This window comes from Nannospalax galili, unplaced genomic scaffold, assembly GCF_000622305.1.
Source record: "Nannospalax galili isolate Female #2095 unplaced genomic scaffold, S.galili_v1.0 scaffold23, whole genome shotgun sequence".
NCBI lineage: Eukaryota > Metazoa > Chordata > Mammalia > Rodentia > Spalacidae > Nannospalax > Nannospalax galili.
Window position 1 is genome coordinate 733,013 of NW_008350771.1, and position 22,115 is coordinate 755,127.

Consider the following 22,115-nt stretch of genomic DNA (forward strand, 5'->3'; position numbering starts at 1 on the left):
CGCAACATCGTTGCCCTTGGAAGCCGCTGTCACTGTTATGACAGTGGAAGGAGAGGAAGTCTATGAATCCCTTTTCGAAAGCCAGAGCGGCAGGCTAACTAGAGTTTTGTTCCTTCCCCACTGTGAGACACTGGTCCAGCTTTAAGGCTGGTTCCAAGAAGCAGCCACAATACTGTATGAGACAAGGATGTGCAAAACTCCAAGAAGAGTTTCTGGGACTGGGGAGATGGCTCAGTGAGTAAAGTGTTTGTTGCAGAAAACGTGAGGACCTGAGTTCAATTCCCAGTACCTACATAAAAGAGCCAAGCACAGGGACATGTACTTGTAATCCCACCACTGGGAAGGCAGTAACAAGAGGATCCCTGGGGCTCACTGGCCAACCTGTACAGCCAAACGGGTGAGGTCCAGGTTCAGTAAGAGAGCCTGTCTCAAAAAATAAGGTGGAGAGCAATTAAGGAAGACACCCAATGTCAACCTCTCGCCTCCAAAATGCATGCTGACACAGGCGCATGCATACTGACACTCAAACAAGGAGGAAGGGCGGATTTCTGCTGGCTCAAAGAACTCAGGGCAGCAAAGAGACTGAGGAACCCTAAGTTTCATTGTGGGCACAGAACCAACAGCTCACTAAGAGACCTCCAGGTAGAAAGAGGGTGACAGGAGAGCAACAGCACATCCTACAGATCCTGAACAGCCCACAGGTGCCTGGTCCGTTTATGATGGCTGAGGACCAGATTGAGACCCTGATGGGAAGTCAAAGTCAAATCCAGGCAACGTACAGCTGAGTCCAAGAATAATGCAAGATGTTCAGTAAATGAAATCTCTGGGAAAGGACAGGGACATGTGTCATGACATTCCCAGGATGACTCTCGGTTTCCTGGGCTTATAGAAGCTGGGTCCCCATTTTCTTTGCCAGTGGATTTCCCTATGGGATTTGAGCTTCTGGCTCCACCTCATGCTCCAACCTGACGACCAGCCTGTTCATAGCTGGCACCCCTTAGCTTGTCACCCAGGGACTGGGGAGATGGCTCAGTAGATATAGTGCTTGCTGGACAAGCATGAGGACCTGAATTCAGATCTTTATCACTCCCCATAAGCAACTGGGCATGACAGCGCATCCCTGTAACCCCAATGCTGTAGAGGTGGAGTGAGTAGAGGCAAACCCCTGATGCTCAGTGACTACACGTTCAGTGAGACAGCCTGTCTCGAACACATAGAGGTGGACAGAAGTCAGAGAAAGACACCTGACATCAACCTCTAGCCTCCATACCCAGGCATAATCATGCACACATGTACCCACATATGTATGTGCACATACCACACTAACAAGTATACACATACACACACACACACACACACACAATTTTTTTAAATGAAATTGTAGCTAAACTTGGTAGTATATGGGAGGCCGAGACAGGCAGGTCTCAGTGAATCTGAGACCAGCCTGGTCTACATAGCAAGTTCCAGAACAGCCAGTGCTACATAGCAAGACCCTGTCTCAAAAAACCAGGGGCTGGTGAGATGACTCAGCAGTTAAGAGCACTGGCTGCTCTTGCAGAAGACCAGTGTTCAATTCCCAGCATCCACATGGCAGCTAACAACCATCTGTAACTCCAGTTCCAGAGGATCTGATGCCCTTTTCTGACCTCTGAGGGCATTGTACAGCACAGGGGCACTTCCACACATGTAGGCAATACACACATACACGTAAAAAATAAAATAAATAAATAAATAAATAATTTTTTAAAATAAAAAAAAACAAGACCATGTGTGGTAGCACACACCTTTAATCCCAGTACTGCAGAGCAGAGGCAGGTGGATCTCTCTGAGTACAAGGCTAGCCTGGCCTACAAAGTTCCAGGCCAGCTGGGGCTATAGGGAGGCCCTGTCTCAAAAAGACCAAAAAAATATTTTTTTAATTAAAAAAGAAAGAAAGAAAGAAAGAAAGAAAGAAAGAAAGAAAGAAAGAAAGAAAGAAAGAAATTGTAAAGCGGTTGTCTATGTGGCAACATAGCACAGCACAGCGAGACATGGGGTAGAGTTAGAGACAGAGACCAGTAGCCCAGAGTGGCCTTCAGAGAAGCCACAGATACATCACAATAGTGCAGCTGACCTGGAGTGGGTCACTGGAAATGCAGAGAAGGAAGCCCAGAGTTTCAATCTGGAGACAGCTCTGTCATCATGACACAGACAGCCAGGGAGCAAAGGGCCAAAGAGGGGTAGGAGAAGGAACTGCTCACAACCAAGAGGGAGGACCTGAACTTGATAATGGCAAAGGTGGAGCTGTCTGGAGCAGCAGAAAAGAGCTTGTAGGAACATGTGGGCAGCATGGGAGAGGCTCTTACTGCCCTGACCAGCAATAATATGCTTCCTCCAACACTGTCTAGACTAATTTATTGAAATAAAACAGGTTTTATCTTAGTTTACAAAAGAAAAAAAAAAAAAGATTGTCACCCAAGGGTTCTCTGAAAATCCTGATACCAAAATCCAGACAGAGAAAGTATACAACAAAGTACAAGCCAAGCCCACTCAGAAAGGCCACTTGAAAATCTTGAACAAACACACTAAATTAGAAAATGTAAAGATGTCATTTACTTCATTAACAAATGAAAGGGGAAACATGATCATCACAGTAAGTACGGGAAAAAGCTTTGGTGAATGTAATGACTGCTTAGAAAAAAACCACTTTGCAAACTGAAACTTGAAAGGAACTTCATTAACCTCATAAAAAACATTTCTACCCCCAAGCTGCAGCAAACTCTTCTCACAGTTAAATATTAGAAGCATTCTTTTAAAGTCAATAAAACAAAACAAAGATTGCTGTGAGAACTACTAATATACAACATAACATCATAAGATAAGATAAGATGAGATAAGATAAGATAAGATAAGATAGGGTGAGATAAGATAAGATGAGATAAGATAACATAACATAACATAACATAACATAACATAACATAACATAACATGTGCTGTTGAGAAAGCTGGGGAAATAAAGGGTAAGAAGAAACAAAAGTGCTGCTATCCGCAGGTCCTCAGGCTACACTCAGAAAACCTGAAAGGTAAACTAGAATTCCTAAGACGGTCTGTCTAGGAGGATGAATGTGAGATCAATGCACATAGCAAAAACTCATCTGCACCAGGTGTGATGGCACACAACTTAAATCCCAGTCCTTAGGAGGCAGAGGCAGGTAGATCTCTGAATTCCAGGCCAGCCTGGTCTATACGGCATGTCATATTTTGAGTTGAGCATGGTAGTATACATCTGTGATCCCAGCACAGGTGAAGTGAGGGTAAGACGGTCAGAAGTTCAAGGTAGTCCTTGGCTACACAGAGAGTTAAGTGCCAGCCTGGGCTACATGTGACCCGGCAATGATAAAAGGAAGAAGAAGAAGAAAGAATAGAGAGAGGGAGAAAAATAAGAGGACTGAGACTGGCAAGATGGCTCAGTAGTAAAGGCACTTGCCACCAAGCCTGATGGCCTGAGTTCGATCCCCAGTACCTACAAAGTGGAAGGAGAGAATTAACTCCCATAAGTTGTCCTCTGACCTCCATGTGTGTGCAGTGGTATGTGTGCACACACACACATGCACACACACACACACACACACACACACAATCGATCCATCAATCAATAAACGTAATTTTAAAATCTTTAAGTAAGAGACAAAATGGGTGACTTAATGGTAGAACACATGCTTAGCATGCACCAAGCCCTGGGTCCAATCCCCAGCACCAAAAATCAAGTAAATAAGTGAGCTGAGGATACAGCTAACACAGTTCATGGAGAAAACACTAACAGGCATCGAAGACCTAAATGAGTGTGGTGACATATAATGCGCACATAAAATGCTCATGGATGGAAAGACAATTTTACAAAACCTCAGTTCTCCCAAAAGTGATCTATGGATTCAGGATGCATCCAAGTAGTGAGGTTTTTCAACAAACTTGAAAATAGGATTCTCAAATTTATAACAAAGAGAATTAGGACAAAAATCATGAAGAACAAAGAGGGGGGCTTAACGTGTCCAACATCAGTTACATCAAAGTCTCAGACAGCTATGTAAGTACAGTGGTTTTGGTACAGGGATCAGCAAACTGACTGAAGAGAGAGAACCGGAACCCAATCACCAGGACAGACAACAGGAGTGGTAAGTCAGGAAAGAAAGGAGGGCGGGTGAGGTGGTAAAGGCACTTGCCACACAAGCCCAGCAACCCGAGTTTGATTCCCAGAACCCACATAAAGGAGGAAGAAGAGGACTGATTCCACAGAGCTGTCCTGACCTCCACACACAGACCTCCACACACATGCCATGGCACAAGCATACACACACATGAATGAGTACATGCATGCACACACACACGAGTACACACGTGCACACATACACATACACAATAATTTTTGCTTGTTTTTGGTTTTGTTTCGTTGTTGTTGTTGGTTTAAAACAGGGTCCCCCTGTAATCCCAGCAAGCCTGAAACTCACTATGTAGACCAGGTTGGCCTCAATCTCACAGCGATCCACCTGCCTCTGCCTCCCGAGTGCTGGGATTTAGGGCGTGCGCCACCATGCTTGGCTACACACCAATAATTTTAAAAATTAAATTTTTATAAAAAGAAAGAGTACAAGGATATTCATTATCCCTGTGAGGAAAAAAAGAAAAGCCTTAATTCATACCATACACAAAAATAAATTCAGAGAGGATTTAAATGTGAATTGCAAAATAATTAAGTTTGAGGGAGGAAAAAGGTAAAAAAAAATGCATAAAGACCTTGGGTTGGGTAGGGAAGGAATTCTGTGTATCTCTGTGTGTGTACATGTGTGTGCAGGCATATGTGAACATGTGTGGATATGCACGTGGAAGCCGAAGGATAAATGTTGGGACTCGAAGGGCCCCAAGCCAGGGTGAGAAAACCACAGATCCAAAACAGGGTGAAAAGCCCCCAACCCAGAAACTGAGCTCACCGATTCAACTAGAATGGCTGGTCAGTGAGCTCCGGGGATCCTCCTGTCTCCCCTTCCCCACTGCTGGAATTACATATACATGGCTCTCCCTCCTGGATTTTGTTCTGGGAATCAAACTCAGGTCCTCATGCTTGCACAGCAAGCGCTTTGCCCACTGAGCCATCTCCCCAGCCCCAGGGAAGGAATTCTTAAAGAAAACACAGAAAGCAGAAATCACAAAAGGAAACGACTGATGAATGTGAGTACATTAAAATAAAAACATTTCTGTTCATGCAGAGACACTATAAATAACCTGGAAAGATGAGCTACAAACTGGGAGAAGATATTTGCAATTCATATGTGACAGATGATTATTATCCTGAATATATAAAGAACTCCTAAAAACTACTAAGAAAGCAACAACAAAAAAGTAACAGAAAATGAGGTGAAAGACGTGAACCGGCATTTCACGGAGGAAGAGGCCTGAATGCCAATAATGACTGGGAAACGTGTTCAACCTCATTAGCACTCAGAGAAATGCAAATGAAGACTATAGAAAATCACCATTTATACAAACCAGCTCCGCAAAGGGAAGGAGGCTGGTGAATTTTAATACTGATGTAGAGCTACAAAAAGCCTTTCACACCACTCTAAGAGGGGAAAGAAGCAAAACCACTTTGGAACTAAACTGAACGAATGTGAATCCCATCATCCAACAAGTTCTACTTCTAGGTACCCACATGCAGGAGTACCTAAGGACTTGTGTAAAAGTATTCTCAGCAGAAACCAGAAGTCAACGGAACAGCCATGGGTGAAAAACACGACGGGAAAATTGTGCATCAGGATGATAAACTACTGCAGAGCAAAACATCCGCATGGGCAAGTGAGAGCGACGTGACGCCGACTGCAATAGCACAGTGCAATTTCGTTTTTTATAAAGCCAGAAAATGAATGAATTCCTGCTTCGGGGGGATAGATGCACACATGGTAAAACTGTCCTTGAAAGGCCAGGTAAGTGGACCTGAGAAGATGGCTCAGTGGCTCTTGCAGAGGACCTGAGTTCAGTTCCCAGCACCCACAGGGTGGCTCGCAACTGTCTATAACTCCAGTTCCAGGGTATCTGACACCCTCAGGCTCTGCATGCATGTGGTACATATACATATATGCATGCCAACATCCATACACATAATAAAAAATAAATCTCTTTTTCAAAAAAAATGGCCAGATGATTATAAATACAAGTCTCGGGAGTGTTTATGTGTAAGAGGGTGGTCGGGGTACAGCTGAGAAGGGAAAACGGGCTAGTGTTCTAAGCAGCCAGTAGGGTGTGGCAGCATTTCTTACTGTTAAGGTTTTGACTTTCAGAAGCATTGCCTATTTTCTTTTGCATAAATCAATACTAAATAAAATAAAAAGATGGGAGATGAAGCGTGTTAGGAACTCACACCTGGCTCTGCTCTGGCAACTCGGACACTGAGTGATTCACACACACTATCTCATCTAGGCTTCACAGCAGCCCTGGAAGGATGAGTTAACCAGCAGAGATAACCTTCCTTCCCATTTAATTTGTGAGGAAACAGCTGTCTTGTGATATGACTTGTCCCAGGTACACAGAGGCCAGCCCAGGTCTGTGTGACTACAAGATGGTCCTCACCCTCCCAGCTACTAGATCCCTGCTTTGCCCACAGTAGGAGCTCAATATGTGTGAGGTTATGTTCATCTCCTTTGACCTGCAGCAGCCCCTGCTCCCTGATGACTGTCACCCTGGATCTCATGTCCCTGCTGTGCTGGCAGGGATCCTCCCAAGCTCCTCCACTGCAGTCAAACACCACAGTCCCTTCTCCGGATTTCCAGGCCAGGGCTGGTATGCAGTAGGCACACAATACATGCTCTGGTTAGAGTGTCTCAGAGTTCATCTGAGGTGGCGTGGCTCCCTCCTATGTTGGGTGGGCCTGAGGTTGGGGAGGGCTGGTACTCACCTCGGGGGCTGTAGCCAGGGGCATCCATGAAGGACAGGCCCAGCCGCTCCTCCTCCTGCAGGGTGCTCTGGTCCGTGAAGCTGCGATCCACAGCACTCATCATGTGAGTCTTCTCCTGGCGGTAGTTGTCAGTGGCCTTGGTCATAGTCACTGGCTTCCTGTGGAGGGAATTGATGAGGGACACTGGCACTGTGGGATAACAACAGCACCCAGAGGTGGGAGGGGAGGCCCAGCACTCAGGACACCTGGCGGTAGTTGACAGTGGCCTTGGTCATAGTCACTGGCTTCCTGTGGAGGGAATTGATGAGGGACACTGGCACTGTGGGATAACAACAGCACCCAGAGGTGGGAGGGAAAGCCCAGCACTCAGGACCTTGGGTCAGGAGCCAGTGGTGTTCCAGAATCATCACTGGCTGTGCCCTTCACTCACCAACCCCTGATGGTTGACACTAGCCGCCTTGGGCTGGGACCTTGTTTCTCACCCTCCTGCCTCCAAGGTCTCAGGAGAGGGATAAGGTTCACTCCAGGCCTGATCAGCTGACCACAGAGTCACAGCACCACAAAACCACAAGAATACTAAAGCCCCCTTATCCAACCCCAGCCATGCCCACCTCTCACAAGAGCTCTGCCTGGACACTCCCTCCATCCCACAGTGGAAGAACCTGGCCTTCTGAGGGCCAGGGGTTGCTCTGCCAGCTCAGTGATCTCCCAGGACATGGCCACACTGGCTCTTCTGAGTCCCAGAAGTCCTGGGATAGCCCCATGGACCACCCAGGCTGGCAGAGAGAAGCGTGTGCAGTTCCTGCCCACCACTGCCCACCTGCCCAGCCTGCAACTGAGAGCAGCAGAGGGAGGGGACGGCAGTCTCTCCCCCTCAGCACTTCATGGGTGGGAGGCCTCAGGCTGTGACTCCCCAGGAACTCCGGGAAGATGAGAGAGAGAGGCAGAGGACATAGCTCTGTGATTGAAGGGACAAGAGGCCTACATGGAAATGACTTGGGCCCCCAGTGGAGGCTGAAAAGAGCCTGCCAAGCTGGCTGAACAAAAAGACCCAAGAGAGCCCTTAAGGGAGTGGATACTGGCCTAGAATGCAGTCTCCAGTGGTGTACCACAGGGCTCTGTTCCCAGCCGGGGACACTTAGCTGCCTTGGAAAACTACAAAACAAACCTACTAGATCCACAGAAGGCCAAGTGTGGGTGGGGGCAGGAAGGACACCTGACTCCTCTGGCCTCTGGCTGATCTCATCCTGAGATGGGATAGATGGAATTCAATTCACATACACTTTTGATGATAACTTTTGATCATTCAATTCATAAGTTCTGGATTTAGGTTCAAAAATTATCTACTGGAGTCATAGGGAGGGAGTGGCCTCCTCAGTTCTAGAGACCCCAGTGAGAGGGGAGGAAGCCTGGGGCTCAGAGGGTGAGCACCAGGTGAGAGCCTACCTCAGTGCAGAAAGGTCACTGAGGCCCAGGAGGGTGACATGACCTACAGGGTGCTGGGGGAGGAGTGCAGGGCCAGCTGACTGATGGAGAAACCAGCGCTGAGGAAGAGGAAGGACAAGAAGAGGAGGAGGCCATGGAGAGGGGCTGACCCCGGCCCAGCCAGCCAGTAAGAAAAGAGGTAGGGAAGACAGGCCCCAGGTGCCTGGGGCAGAGCTACTTACGGGTAGTAGGAGTAGGCATAGCGGTCCCTCCTGGCAGCGTGCAAAGAGAAGGCACAGTGTGTCCAGGCTTCCTGGAAAGGCTAGGCCAAGGACAGCACCAGCAGGCAGGGAACTAGGGCTCCCCACTCTTGGGAAAGAGCTGGCCAGGGACCAGACAGGTCAAAGGACCTTCCTTAGTCTCAAGACCGACCAGACTCAAGACACTAGGAACTCAGACCAGAAGCCTTTCGAGAACCTCCCCCAAGCATGCTGCTGAAGTGGGCAAAGGATCTCAAAGACACATAGCTTTTGCAGTTACATATACACCCACAGAGAGAAACATGCATTCATGCACACTCACACATAAACAGACACACTCAGATGCATTCACATATATGTACGCTCCTATACAGAAATACACACTGACACATATATACATACGTATATGAACACACTAACACACACAGCTGTATATTCAAACACACACATGCCAGCACATACACATTCAAAGGCACCTTCCCATCCAGGCTTGCTCTCATCCTTGCAGACAGCCCCCACCCTCAGGTTCATCCCAGCAACCCCCAAATCCCCTGAGTGGGCAGCCCTGTGCATAGACCTCAACCTAGGAAGGAATGGCTGGGGACAGGGGTGGGCAGGGTGAAGAGGCCCCAGTAGGATGCCCAGGCAAACCTAGAGCCTGCCTTTCCCCGCTTGACTGACTCTGACTATGGGGTTCACTGAGGAACTAAGTAACCTTCCTAGGGTCCACCCAAAGCACAGCTTGTACAGAAAGCCCAGCACTGAGCTGACTGTCGCTCAGACGTACAGCATTTGCCTAGTGTGCTCAAGGCTCAGGCTCCAATCTCCAGCACTGAAAAAGAATTCCCATTGCACAAATGAGGACAGTAAGTCACCAATTGTCATGGCAATGTCCAGAGTCACCAGGCTTCCGAACCCTGGCTCAGGAACTGCCCCTGTGCTCCCTCCCAAGGCCCCATCAGGCCTGGGGATGGGTGCTGTACCTCCTACTTAGTCCATTTTGTTTGTATCCCAATCTGATCTGAGTACCTGTGTCATTCCCAGAGCTACTTTGTTCCAACATACCCCACAATGCAAAATGGGGAGGCCCTGAGGTGTGCAGTGGCTCCCAAAGGCCTGAGTAGTACCAGAGCAGATTTCAAATACCCTCTAACAGCCGCCACTTACAATCTCCTACACCCGTAATTGAGTTCCCTCTCTTGTCCCTGTTGGGGAAAATGCAGAGACCAGCCATTGGTAGGGAACCTACAATAAGGCCCTTCACCTTTATAGTGAGGCTGAGTTCAAACCAAGCCCTACCACCAACCAAGAGGCATGGACAGCTCACTCTAATTATAGCTTCTCCATTGGTGAAAACAGAATCAGAACTACTGTTTGTCAGGATCCAAGAAGGACATGTTCTCAGATGGATCCCAAGCACCAGAACCTCACCTGGCACATCTCAGGTACTCAGTAGCTAACACTCCTGGCACGCAGTCATTCCTCATTAAGTGATCCTTAAAAATACTGTGTCTCAAGATGCTGCACAGTAACTTTGGAAGGGAAACAGAGCCTGAGGATGGGGATAGGCCATCTCCCCACAAAACCTCCATTCCACTGGCACATAATGTCTCTACTGCAGCTGGCCAAACCAGCTCTCTGCCACCTCCATGGATTCAACTTATCTGCTCCTGGCAGGCCAGAGAGCCAATGCCAACTTGCCCATGTATGCCCAGCCTGGCAGCAATAGGGGCTACAGAAGCCAAAACCCAGATGGGGAGGGATGATGCTAGCTCTGCCTCTGGCTCCGGGGGTGACATTAGGTAGGGCCTCTGCCCCCTCCAGGGCTCAGCATCCCTGTGCCTCAATTAAGGTGGTTGGGCTACCTTAATTCTAGAGCTGCCTAGTTGGAATGAGGGGTAGTGGAATGAGGTGGTATGGAAGTGGCAGGCAGAAAGTTCTCAGAAGCCCCCATCCTGCCTCCAACTCTGTTTCATGTGCTAGGCTCTAGGAGGAAAGGTTGTATTTGCTTGTATTAGGGCTCTGAGCTGTTTCTGTTTTTGTTCTTGAAACAGGATCTCCTGTATCCCAGGCAGGCCTTGGCCTCACTATGTAGCTGAGGATGACAAGGATGACCTTGAACTCTGATCCTTCTGCCTCCATCTCTGGAGTGCTGGGATTACAGATGTGTACCATCACTCCTAGTTTATGCTGTGCTGGAGACCAAACCTAGGGCTTTGTGCATTCTAGGAAAGCACTCTATAAACTGAGCTACATCCCCAGCCCATTTTTGGTGCTTTGAAGACAGATTCTGTTGCTTTAAAACTATTCTAATCACTAGACAGATATCCTCAAACTCCCTGGAAGCTCTCTCATTCTGGGACTCTGAGCCTGTACAATCAGAGTCAAGGAAGACACAGGGGACCACAGGGCCACAGGGGACTGAGGAGTCACAGGGGACTGAGGAGTCACAGTCAGGTCACCTCCACACCTTCCTATTGGAACAGACCCTGCAGGCAAAGGAGGGCTGTTCCTGCTTCCAGCCCAGCTCCTAGGCACCAGGCAAAGTGCCCATTCTTGGATAGTGGCACCTGGCACCAGCCAGACTGCGCTCCATAGTAGTTCCCTTTGCTGAGTCTCTGGCTCCCACTGGCCAGAGTGTGTCCAGTGTGTCCAGTGTCCAGTGTGGCCCAACGCCCAGGCTGGCAGCCCTTTACATACTTTATCACCAAGAGGCTGCCCTACCAAGCCCAGCCATGGCTCCTCTGTGCCCAGAAGGACTTTTTGAGGGACAGGAGTTCCTGGTGGGGCAGGACACCAGGGTCACTCACCCCTTGCGGATGATGATTATGATGGCTCCCAGCAGGAGGATGAGGACAGCAAGGCCACCTGCACAGATGCCCAGGATGAGACCCATCTCCTCTGATCTCTGGGACACCTCTAGAGGTCGCTTGCTCTCCTTGCAGGCAGCTTCGAAGAAGAAAACAATCAGAACAAGACAATCAGAAAAGACAGGAACCACCCAGCCCTCCCTGCAGGGATCTGAGCCCCAGGGTACAGACTAGGCTGTACAAACACACATGCACCAAGGCCATGCACCAAGGCCACCCCCTCAGTGCTGAGCTCAGCACTGCCCTGGTCTTCTGCCTTTCAATCTCCCCTCACCCTGCCCCTCAACCACGAGCCAGCCTTCTGTATGACGTCAGTCTCCCCGCCCCACCGCCTGGTTGCCTCCTTTCCACCTCTCTAGATCCTCCTCAGGATCTTCACCTAGGGAATGGGGGACACCTAGGGCTTTAAGACTCCCCTCCTGCCCTCCTTCCAGATGATGGAGGGAAGAAAGTACTCGTGCCAGTTGGCACATCCCAGGATGTAACCAATCACATCCGTGACCAGAAGAGGGACGATCCTTACACCATAGGCTCCCAACCTGCCCCATTTGTCTCTCCCACCACAGGAAAAGGAACAGATACAGAACCTAAAACCAGGATCCAGTCACCACCACCTCAATGGTTCTCCCTCTGTAGGCTGGACCCTGGTCTCTGTCAGAGTCCCTTCTATGACTGTGGGGAGTATGGAGGACAGAGGAGGCTACCTGCTGTCCAACTTGGGAGAAGGCGCTCTTGAGGTGGGCACCAAGGGGGTGAAAAAGGGAAGCCCTTCCTGACCCTGCCAACCTCAGCTCTGTGCTCCACAGACCTGGGTCCTCAGGATCAGCTTCCCTAGAAGGGCACAGCTGAGAAGCCAGGCCTGGGCAGGGCTGAAGGCACTTCAGCTGACTCACCTTTCCGGGCAATTCGAATACAGTTCAGTCGGGTTTCCTAGAAGCACAGAAGAAAAGGCTCAGGGACACCAAAGGCCAAACCTACCCTCTCCAGGACAAGAACCCCAGTCAGGGTGGCCAGGACTTGATCAGAGCTAATCAGATGCAAACTACTAAGGACACTCCACCTAGCAGTCTGACCCTGAGGCCAGAAAGGAGATAGGTCTACAGATAGGAAATGCCTTAAGAAAGACCAGTGAGGGAGGCAGAGACAGGCTGATCTCTCTGAGTTCAAGGCCAGCCTGGTCTCCATAGTGAGTTCCAGGCCAGCTACGGCTACAAAGAGACCCTGTCTCAAAAAGACCAAAAAGAAAAAGAAAAAAGACCAGTGAGATCAGAGGACAGAGAACAGCATGGGAAAGAAAGTTGAGACTGTGGAAGGGCCTAGGCCCTGCCTCAGGCCTCTGTGATAGGCCTCACTAAAGCCTCCTCACCCTGCCACCCACTTCTCCAGCCTACCCCACCAACACCCAGCTGGTCCCTCACCCCTTTCAGGTGGCTTGCTGCCTGGAAGTAGATGAGATAGGCCTTCCTGGGTTCAAGCGGTGGGTTCCAGAAGCCTCGATAAGTCTGGTTGTCACCCACGGTGAAGGGCATGGCCTCAGGCAGGCTGCTGGCCGCCAGTTCAGCTCCAAAGTAGTGAACCAGCCCACGAGACAGCGCTGCCTCAAAGGTCAGAGGCACCGGGAAGCAGTCCTGACCGCCTGGCTCCCGTCGCAACCGCCGCGGCCTCTCTTCCTCCACAACCACCTGGTAAATGCTGGGCAGGGAGACAGTACAAGTGACCACAGAGGACCCAGACAGCCTTCAGGGGATGAAGGACGTGAGCTTTGGGGTCAGGCCCCACCTGAAGAGCATCCTTAACTCTGCCTCTTTCTCGCTTGGCAACTCACTGAACCTCCTGGGCCTCTGTAAGATGGGAGTGATCCAGGTGCTGATACAAACAGGCACTTGCTAGTGAGTGTCCATAGTTATTTTTGCCACTAACCAAGCTTAAGAGAACTGTAGCCCTGCTAAGTGGGAACAAACCCCAAGGCCCACTAGAACTCATTAATGAACACTTCTGTGGATTTGTGTGAGTATATGTGTGTGTTTTATGTTATGTGCATGAGTATTTTGCCTGCATGTATATAAATGTACATTGTGTGGTGCCTACAAAGGCCAGAAGAGAGCGTTGGAGCCTCTGGAACTGGAGTTACATTACAGATGGTTGTTAGCCGTCATGTGGGTGCTGGGAACCAACCCTGGGTCCTCTGCAAGAACATCAAGTGCTTTAACCACTGAGCCATTTCTCTAGCCCCTCCTTTCGTGTTTGTCACAGAACATGGGACATTGAAACAACTAATGGTTCCCCTTTTGGCCTGGGTAGTGATGAATAGGGTGAAGACGCATTCATTCACTCATTCATTTATTCATTCAGAGGGTGTTTACTGAGATCAAGTGTGGAGCCCTGTACTAGGTGTTCAGCAATTTGGGCTTCCTGGAACTAACTGTCCCCCAGTGGGAAAGAAACCACCACTAAGCAAACAAGGGAGTCCCTGGTGCTACTGTCTGGAGTCCTTTGAACTGTAAGGCAGCCTCTTGCCGGCAAACTGGAGCCCATCATCTGGGGACCTGCCCTCCTGCTCTGCCGTGTCCCTGCTCCTCTTGCCCTCAGCAGTTCTGTTTATGTTAGAGCCTCACTGAAGGGGCTTTGGCTGTGAGTTCCTCCAAATGCTGCAGAACAAAACCAGACTGAACCAGTGGAGGTTGACACATTTAAATATCTCTGTGTCAGCCTCCCTCACAGCTCAGTGTGTGACATCCTGCCTACTAGCCTGTGCCAAGGGAAGCAGGGGCTTTTGCCTTCCCTCAGGCTATTTCCTTCCAGCTTCTGATAGAGGGAGTCAGCTCACTGCCTATTACTAAACCGCTAACAAACATTGGTCCAGGCCCCTCTCAACCTCCATTTCCCCAGCCCTAAGTCTTCTCAGGAAGTGACAACAATTCACATTAGTCATGAATTGGAATGATGTCCATGATAGGAAAATGAATAGAAGGGACTTGCCAGGGTCACACAGCCATTCTGCCTCATCATACCCCACCACGTCCCATCTCCCTGCTCCCACCTAGCCTGTTAATCCAGCTCACAGGATCCCTCAAGAGGACACAGAAGCAAGAAATGTCCCAAGTCCTCCCAGTTCCTACCACACAAGGACCCCGAGGCTCCAGTAAACAATTCAATGCCTGCAGGTTCCCTGGCTTTCCTGGGTCTCCCCTAAAGAGCTGAGAGTTGGCCCAAGGTAGGCTGCAATGGCAAATACTGGGGAGACCCAGCAGGCAGGATGATAAAGGAGGGGCTGAGAAGGCAGGTGACTGCCTAGGGCCACCTGACAACCCACTACCTTCTTGGGACACCCCCCCACCCCCAAACACAGTCCCAACTGAAGGAGACCCAAAGGGCAGGGAGGCTCTGTGACAGAGAAACAGGCTTTGCAGGTTAGGATGGTCAACATGCCTGGCACTTGATCAGACTGAGAAGCACTTAGATTAGTAAAGCACATCTCTGGGTGTACTGCAAGGGCGTGTCCAAAGAAGATTAACTAAGAGTAGAAGACCCACCCTGAATGTGGGGGACACCATCTCATAGCCTGATGGCCCAGAGAGAATAAAAGGAGGGGAAGGAGAAAGCCGGCCAGTTGAACCCAGGGATTCTCTCTCTCTGCTTCCCAGTGGCCACGAGATAAGGCAACCACTCCCAAACACACTCCCACCACCCAGCTATTCTGCCCAAGTGCATGGGGCCAGGCAACCGTGATCTGAACCCTCTGAAACTATGAGCCAAAACAAATCCTTCCTCCCTTCAGTTGCTTTGCTTGGGTGTTTGATCACAGCAACATAGAACTAACACAAGCAGTTTCCCAGCATGTAAAGTGAGGTTAAACATGCACTGCACACGGTTCAGCACATGAACACCCTCATGGTCTCACACACATGCACACTCATACCCCTTACACATACTCACATCTCCATACCAAACAAACAGCATACACACATCCCAATGGCAACCCTGGGATGACCCTACTCACACGTATACCCTATCTGTACCCCAGCACCTCCCCCAGCAGAGGTGGCCCCAGCTTCCACAACCCCAGAAAGATGGCCATAACAGTTTGGCTGCCCTAGCCTTCTAGAAAGTCCATCTCTCTATCTATAGGAAGAGAGCTGGAAAAGTCAAGGCCCCAAGAGTTTCCGTTCTCCAAAGTGTCTACTGGAAGTCCCCTGGAGAGGCCAAGACAGTCCCTTCTCCAGGATGGACACTGTCCAAGGAACCCATGAGAGTCACAGCAGAGACCAGTTTTGAATGGTGGCTTCAGACTTTCCACCTGTCCTGAATCACAGAATGTTCTCTTCCACTCTAAGCCCCAGTAGAAGACAGGGCAACCAGGGAGCTGGCTGCATCAGAGGAGAGGCCTTTTCCCTACCATTTCCACACAGGCTTCCCTACCTGATGGGTGCTCCACGGCCCTGCGCTGGCCTCAGCAGCACGGTGATGGTGTTCTCAGACTCGCCCAGGGGTGATGGCATGTCAGCATAGTCAAAGCTGGGAGCTTGGGAAGAAACAGTGACAGGATGGAACAGGGACACTGGGCCAGGAAGGCCTCTAACCCCCTTGACTTAGCCTCATGTTCCCTCTGACCTGAGGGTCCCTGGCCCCTGACGTTAGACACTGACCTCTGACCTCAACCTTCTGATAACACCCACCAATACCCCTCTGACTTAATCCTCGCTGACCCTTGACTTGAGCCCCTAAGTGGCACATTTATTTCAATAGGGTCCTCTGTACCCATTCCTAGACTGCCCTGACCTTCAATATCCCTGGAACTCTGAGCTCCTAGGTCCCCTCCCAAAAGGGCTCACCTGAGATATTGGTGGTGATCTCGGTGAGAGCTGCCTGGCCAAAGCCCTTGCCAGTGCGGGCACGCACAGAGAACAAGTAGGTGGTGCCGGGGTGCAGGTTAGAGAAGACGTGATAGGTCTCATTACGTAGCTTGGAGATGGTGCGTCGTGGGCCTGGCACATTCACTGCTGGGTCAGAGGACTCGATGCTTTGGTAGCTGATCTGGGGGCAGGAGATGGGCAGGTAGGTGGCACAGGACAGGAATGGATGTCACTGACTCAGGACCCCAGGTCCACCGTGTTCTACGGAAGGGAGATGCACTGGGCCTCCCCCTACCCTGCTCAGAACTCACAGATCACAGATTCTGGCCATCATGGGAGGAGCCACGAGGTCCACCTCTATCCTCCCATATGCCTCTTCTCCATTCTGTCATGTCACAGGGAAGGAGCGCAGTGCTCCCACCTCCCACCTGGACCCCTGTTCACCTCATATTGAGTGATGAGGCCGTTGGGTTCCTGAGGTTCCTCCCACTTGAGAAAGATCATGTCTTCCAGTGGAGTGAAGGTCAGGGACTCTGCTGCGATCCCACCAGGCACTGGGAGGGGAGGGGAGAGGCAGAGGAAAGAGAGCTTTGGCTCCAAATACCAGGGTTCGTGTTCTAGCCTTGCCTCCTCCTGACTGCTCTGCTTCCTTAGCCTGTTTCTCCATCTATGAAATGGATAAGACGCAGCCCCTCTCTGACCAGGACTAGATAACATGATGCACCCAAAGCTCAGGGCTCATATGGCCCACGCATATGAGTCAACTTATTCCTCCCAAGGGGCAACTGGCATTTTCACAGCATGCAGGTTGCATTCAGCCAAGAGGAATGTCTAATAGTTTGTGAAATATAGATATTTACCAGAGAAAGGAAAACAATTACAATAGGGGGGCCAGAATTATGGGTAGAGATGTTTCCTGTCTAAAAATGTCTAATTATATAAGCAATCTCAATGAACCTAAAGAAAATTAGCAGCACTGACAATCTCATCATGTATAAGAACTGTGAAAATTTCTACATGGACACTTTGAGGCATGGTTCAGTTTGGTGTTGGCTGCAATATACACTCAGCAGCAAACACAGGGATCTTGTCTAAGATAAAAACAGTCTCTGGCTGGGAAAAAATTTAGACAAACCATTGTGGAGAAGCTGAGGTCATCAGGCAGGGGCCGAGTAACCTAGAATAAAATCAGTGAAAGCCAGGCTGGGGAGACAGCTCAGTGGATAAAACACCTGCTGTTCAAGCATGAGGACGTGAGTTCAGATCCCCTAGTGGCAGACATTTGTAACCCAGCACTAGGTGGGGCAGAGACAGGTGGGTTCCTAGAGGCTCACTGACCAGCCAGCCAAGCTGAAACAGAAAGTTCCAGGTTCAGTGTGACACCCTGTCTCAAAAACTAAGGTGGAGGTGGCTGAAGAGATGGCTTAGGGATTAAGAGCACTTGCTGCTTTTCCAGAAGACCAGAGTTTGGTTCCCTGTACCCACATCAGATGGTTCACAACAGTTTGTAACTCCAGCTCCAGAGAATCCTGTGCCCTCTCTGGCCTCTGTGGGTACCTACACACATATGGCATACACATAAACACACATACACACATACACATAAATAAAAAATAAAAATTTATCTTCTTTAAAAATAATGGGCTGGAGAGATGGCTCAGCAGTTAAGAACACTGGATATTCTTCCAGAGGCCCTGGGTTTGGTTCCCAGCACCCACATGATGGCTAACAACCATCCTTATCTCCAGAGTTCCAGGGAATCTGACACCCTCCTTTGACCTCCATGGGCACTGCATGACATGGGTGCACTTACATACATGCACCAAAAACATTCATAGACATAAAAATAAGATAAAATTTTAAAAATAAAAAAATATAAACAAAATAGTGTGCAAAGTGGCAGAGGAGGACATCCAATATTAACCTTTGGCCTCCACACAAGCAGGCATGGATGAGCAGATCTGTATGTACATATACCACACATGTGTACACACCACACACACCCCAAAATAAAATAATAATAACCCTTGAAAGTTAAGCTCTCAGTTAAAGCAAACATTTCCAAATGGCAAAATGAAAACAAGAATTCCAAGTGTTGGCAAGGACACAGAACAACCAAATTTTCTTTATTTAAAAAAATTATTGGCCGGGCGTGGTGGCGCACGCCTTTAATCCCAGCACTTGGGAGGCAGAGGCAGGCGGATCTCTATGAGTTCAAGGCCAGCCTGGTCTACATAATGAGTTCCAGGACAGCTGGGACTACAGGGAGACCCTGTCTCAAAAAGACCCAAAAAAAATTATTTATTTTTATTTTATGTGTATGAGTGTATTGCATTCATGTATGCAAGTGCACCCGTGTCATGCAATTCCCACAGAGTGCAGAAGGAGGTGTTGGATCCCCTGAAACTGGAGTTAGGGACAGTTGTTAGCCACCATGTAAGTGCTTGAAATCGAACCTGGGTTCTCTGCAAGAGCAGTCAGTGCTCTTAACGGTTGAGCTATCTCTCCAGCCCCCACAGAACAACCAAATTTTCATGCACTGCTGGTGGACGATAAATTGGCACAACCATGTGACCAATGGAAAAGTGACTAACTCTAAAGATGAGCACACAGCCAGTCTACTCTTGTGCATACACCTATGGGACACGTGGATCTACCCAAAATAACTGATAAGGACTTCCTTCGCAGCCTTGTTCAAAATAGCCTCAAACTGGAAACAACCTAGATGGTCAACAGTTAATAGACTGAGTAAATGTGGTAGAGTCATTCTCAAATGAGCTACACAGTAGTAAGAACTCATTCCTTAGGACCATGTAGACCACAGCCTGGGCTCCCAAGCATTAAGTTTAAAGAAAGAACTGAGCACAAATGAATATTCACTGTCTGATTCCTTTTACCCAAGGTCCAAACCCAACAAAAAAACGGTTACCTTTAGGAAGTGGTGACCAGAGGAAGCATTACAGGACCCCCGGGTGATGGTGATGTGATTTTTTTCATTTGGATGTGAGTTTCCTGAAGTATTCAGTCTGTGGGAATTTATTGAACTAACAACTTACGATAACCACTCTGGCCTGGCCAGCATGGAAGGGGACAGTGTGACAACAGCCTTGGGGGACTGACTGGCTAAGATACAGAGATCATGAGAACACACTGGTTTGAGGCTGGAGATACGGCTCAGTGGTCAAGAGCATTGACTGCTCTTACAGAGGACCCAGGTTCAATTTCCTGTACCCACATGGTGGCTAACAACTGTGTATAACTCCAGTTCCAAGGGATCTGACACCTTCTTCTGACTTCCGCAGGCATTGCAAGACACTGGTGAACTTACACACATGTAGGCAATACACTCATACACATAAAAAATAAAAATAAAATGAAATAAGATATTAAAAAAAAAAGAATACACTGTTTTGTTGGTTTGGTGATTAACTGGAGGCTGTGCAATGCTTCAGGGCAATCCCAGCCAGTGCTCAGCTCCTGCCCTAAGCACACCTCTCAGGGTGAGTGGGGGTCTGGTGAAAACCAAGGAAATGGCTAAAAAAAATTTTAAATCTGGGCCATTGTGCAAAAAAGAAAACTGCACCTGGAGAACAGCAAGAAGAACTACCAGCTGAGCTGCAGGAATTCAGAGAAGGCTTTCAACCTGTGCTGGCATTGAAGTACATGGACAATCTGCTTGGTGTGGTCCACATGCCTATAATCCCAGCAGTCGGGAGGTGAAGGTGGGAGGGCCACAAAGAGGGCCGCAAGTTCAAGGCCAGTCTGTGCTACATGAGACTCTGTCACAAAAAATTTTAAAACTTAAAAATAAATCACTTGGGATGGGGGTGAGCTTGATAGTAAATCATGAGCTTAGCATGTGCAAACCCTGGGTTCAATCTCTAGCATCAGAGCTATCAACAAAAACCAGGATGAAAATTCTGAAACCAGATGGCCAGGTTTATAGGCTAGTTCTGCTAATGATCACCTACAAGCTCATCTGTAAAATGGGACCAGGAACAGCAACCTACCACACAGCGTTGTCATAGGGACTATATGTATCGATTTACGGAAAGTGTTCAGACTGATGTCTGACATAGAGCAAGTGCCTGGTGTGTACTGGTTTGACGCGGAACATTGCACCCAACAGTGGCAGGATGCAATTTTCTTCAAGTATACATGGGGTATCTACCAACATTTAACCACTTGCTAGGCCATGAAGCAAGGGTCAAATTTCAAAAGACTAAATTTGGAGTACCTACACTGATCACAGGAGACTAAGCAGAAATCAATAACGAAAAGATAATTAATTAGATTTCCTCATTCAGCAACACACACACACACACACACACACACACACAACCCACAGAGATTCTAATTGCTTAGAAATTAAGCAAAGTAATTCTAAATAATTTTTGAGTCAAGGAGGAAATTATAACAGCAATCAGAAGTATTTGTAACTGAGTGATAATGAAGATAGAACATATCAAAACATATGGGGACTGTGGACAGAGCTCAGTGCTGCAGAACACCTGCGTGGCATGTGCAAGGCCTTGAATTGAAGCCCTGCCCAGCACAGGACAATCACAAAATAAAAACTACAAAAGCAGCTAAGCGTAAGCTTAAAGAGAAACTTAAAGTTTTAAACATATACATTAGAAATAAGGCTCAAGGCAGGCACAGTGGCAACCCCAGCAATGAGGAGGCTGAGGCAGGAGGATTACAAATTGGAGTCCAGCCTGGGCTACATAGCAAGACTCTGTTTTAAAAAAAAAAAATGGGGGGGGGCTAGAATAAAGGCTCAAAAAGCTAAAACTGGAGCTGAGGGGATAGTTAAGTGTTTGCCATGCATAAGAACCTGACTCTGAGTCCCCAGTACCCACATAAAAGCTGGGTGTGGTGGTGCACATGTGTAACTCCAATGCTTGGCTGGGGGTTGGGAAGGAAGGGAGCAGAGACAGGAGCATCCTTGAAGCTTGATGGCCAGCCAGTCTAGCCTATCAGTGAGCTCCTGATTCAATGAGAGACCCTATCTCAAAAAAATAAGGTGGAGAGCAACTGAGGGAGACACCTGATGTTAACCTCTAGCCTACAATGCACTTGCACACACACATGCACAAAGTCACAGAAACGTGTACATGCACCATGCATGTGCAAATAAAGTTTCTTTTCTTTAAAGCATTAAAGAATAGATTCAAAGGGGCTGGGGATGGGTAGAGTGCTTGCCTAGCATGGGCAAGGTCCTGAGTTCAATCCCCAGCACCATAAAAATAAAGTTCAGAAGAATGAATTCAATAAAGAAAGGGGACCAGCAAGAGGGAGGAAGAGAAGATGGGGGAGGACAGAGGGGGAGGCAGATAAGAACAAAGTATAATGATGTGTGTATGTGTGTGTGTGTGTGTGTGTGAAAATGTTACGATGAAACCCATTTCTTTGTAAGCTACCCAAAAATTAACCATAAAAATGAAAGTAACTGTGCAATAACCAAGCCAAAAGCTGGGTCTTCAGAAAAATGAACAAAATGTATACACTTCTACCAAGAATAAACAAGAGAAAGAGAAAAAAAACAAGCCATCAATAACGGATGAAAAATGGCATCGCGGTGGATCCCAGAGATATTAAACAAACATGGGCATATTATAAAGAACTTTATGTCAACACATTTGACAATTTAGGTGAAATGAAGAAATTTCTTTTTTTTTTCTTAGACATAAAACACAGTACACCAAAGTGGACACATATTTGAATAAACTCAAATCTATTTCACAAGTGCAAACTGTTATTAAAAACCATGTCATAAGGAAAA

The 22,115-nt window shown here is 48.3% G+C and overlaps 1 protein-coding gene across 5 annotated transcripts in view; it reads right to left on the reverse strand.

Annotated features, from left to right (window-relative positions):
• The window catches only part of Ptpru (protein tyrosine phosphatase receptor type U), a 79,124-nt gene that overhangs the window by 24,773 nt on the left and 32,236 nt on the right, over positions 1 to 22,115 (reverse strand). For 3 of the 5 annotated variants that reach the window (XM_008847920.3, XM_008847922.2, XM_008847921.3), the window contains exons 9-16: positions 16,775 to 16,884; positions 16,310 to 16,511; positions 15,897 to 15,999; positions 12,896 to 13,169; positions 12,371 to 12,407; positions 11,418 to 11,556; positions 8,590 to 8,619; positions 6,923 to 7,080 (exon numbers count right to left, since the gene is read on the reverse strand). In XM_008847920.3, the coding sequence (XP_008846142.1) occupies positions 6,923 to 7,080; positions 8,590 to 8,619; positions 11,418 to 11,556; positions 12,371 to 12,407; positions 12,896 to 13,169; positions 15,897 to 15,999; positions 16,310 to 16,511; positions 16,775 to 16,884 (1,053 nt within the window). The remainder of the gene's footprint in view (positions 1 to 6,922; positions 7,081 to 8,589; positions 8,620 to 11,417; positions 11,557 to 12,370; positions 12,408 to 12,895; positions 13,170 to 15,896; positions 16,000 to 16,309; positions 16,512 to 16,774; positions 16,885 to 22,115) is intronic. The other 2 variants (XM_017801904.2, XM_017801905.2) reach the window with 1 other exon arrangement.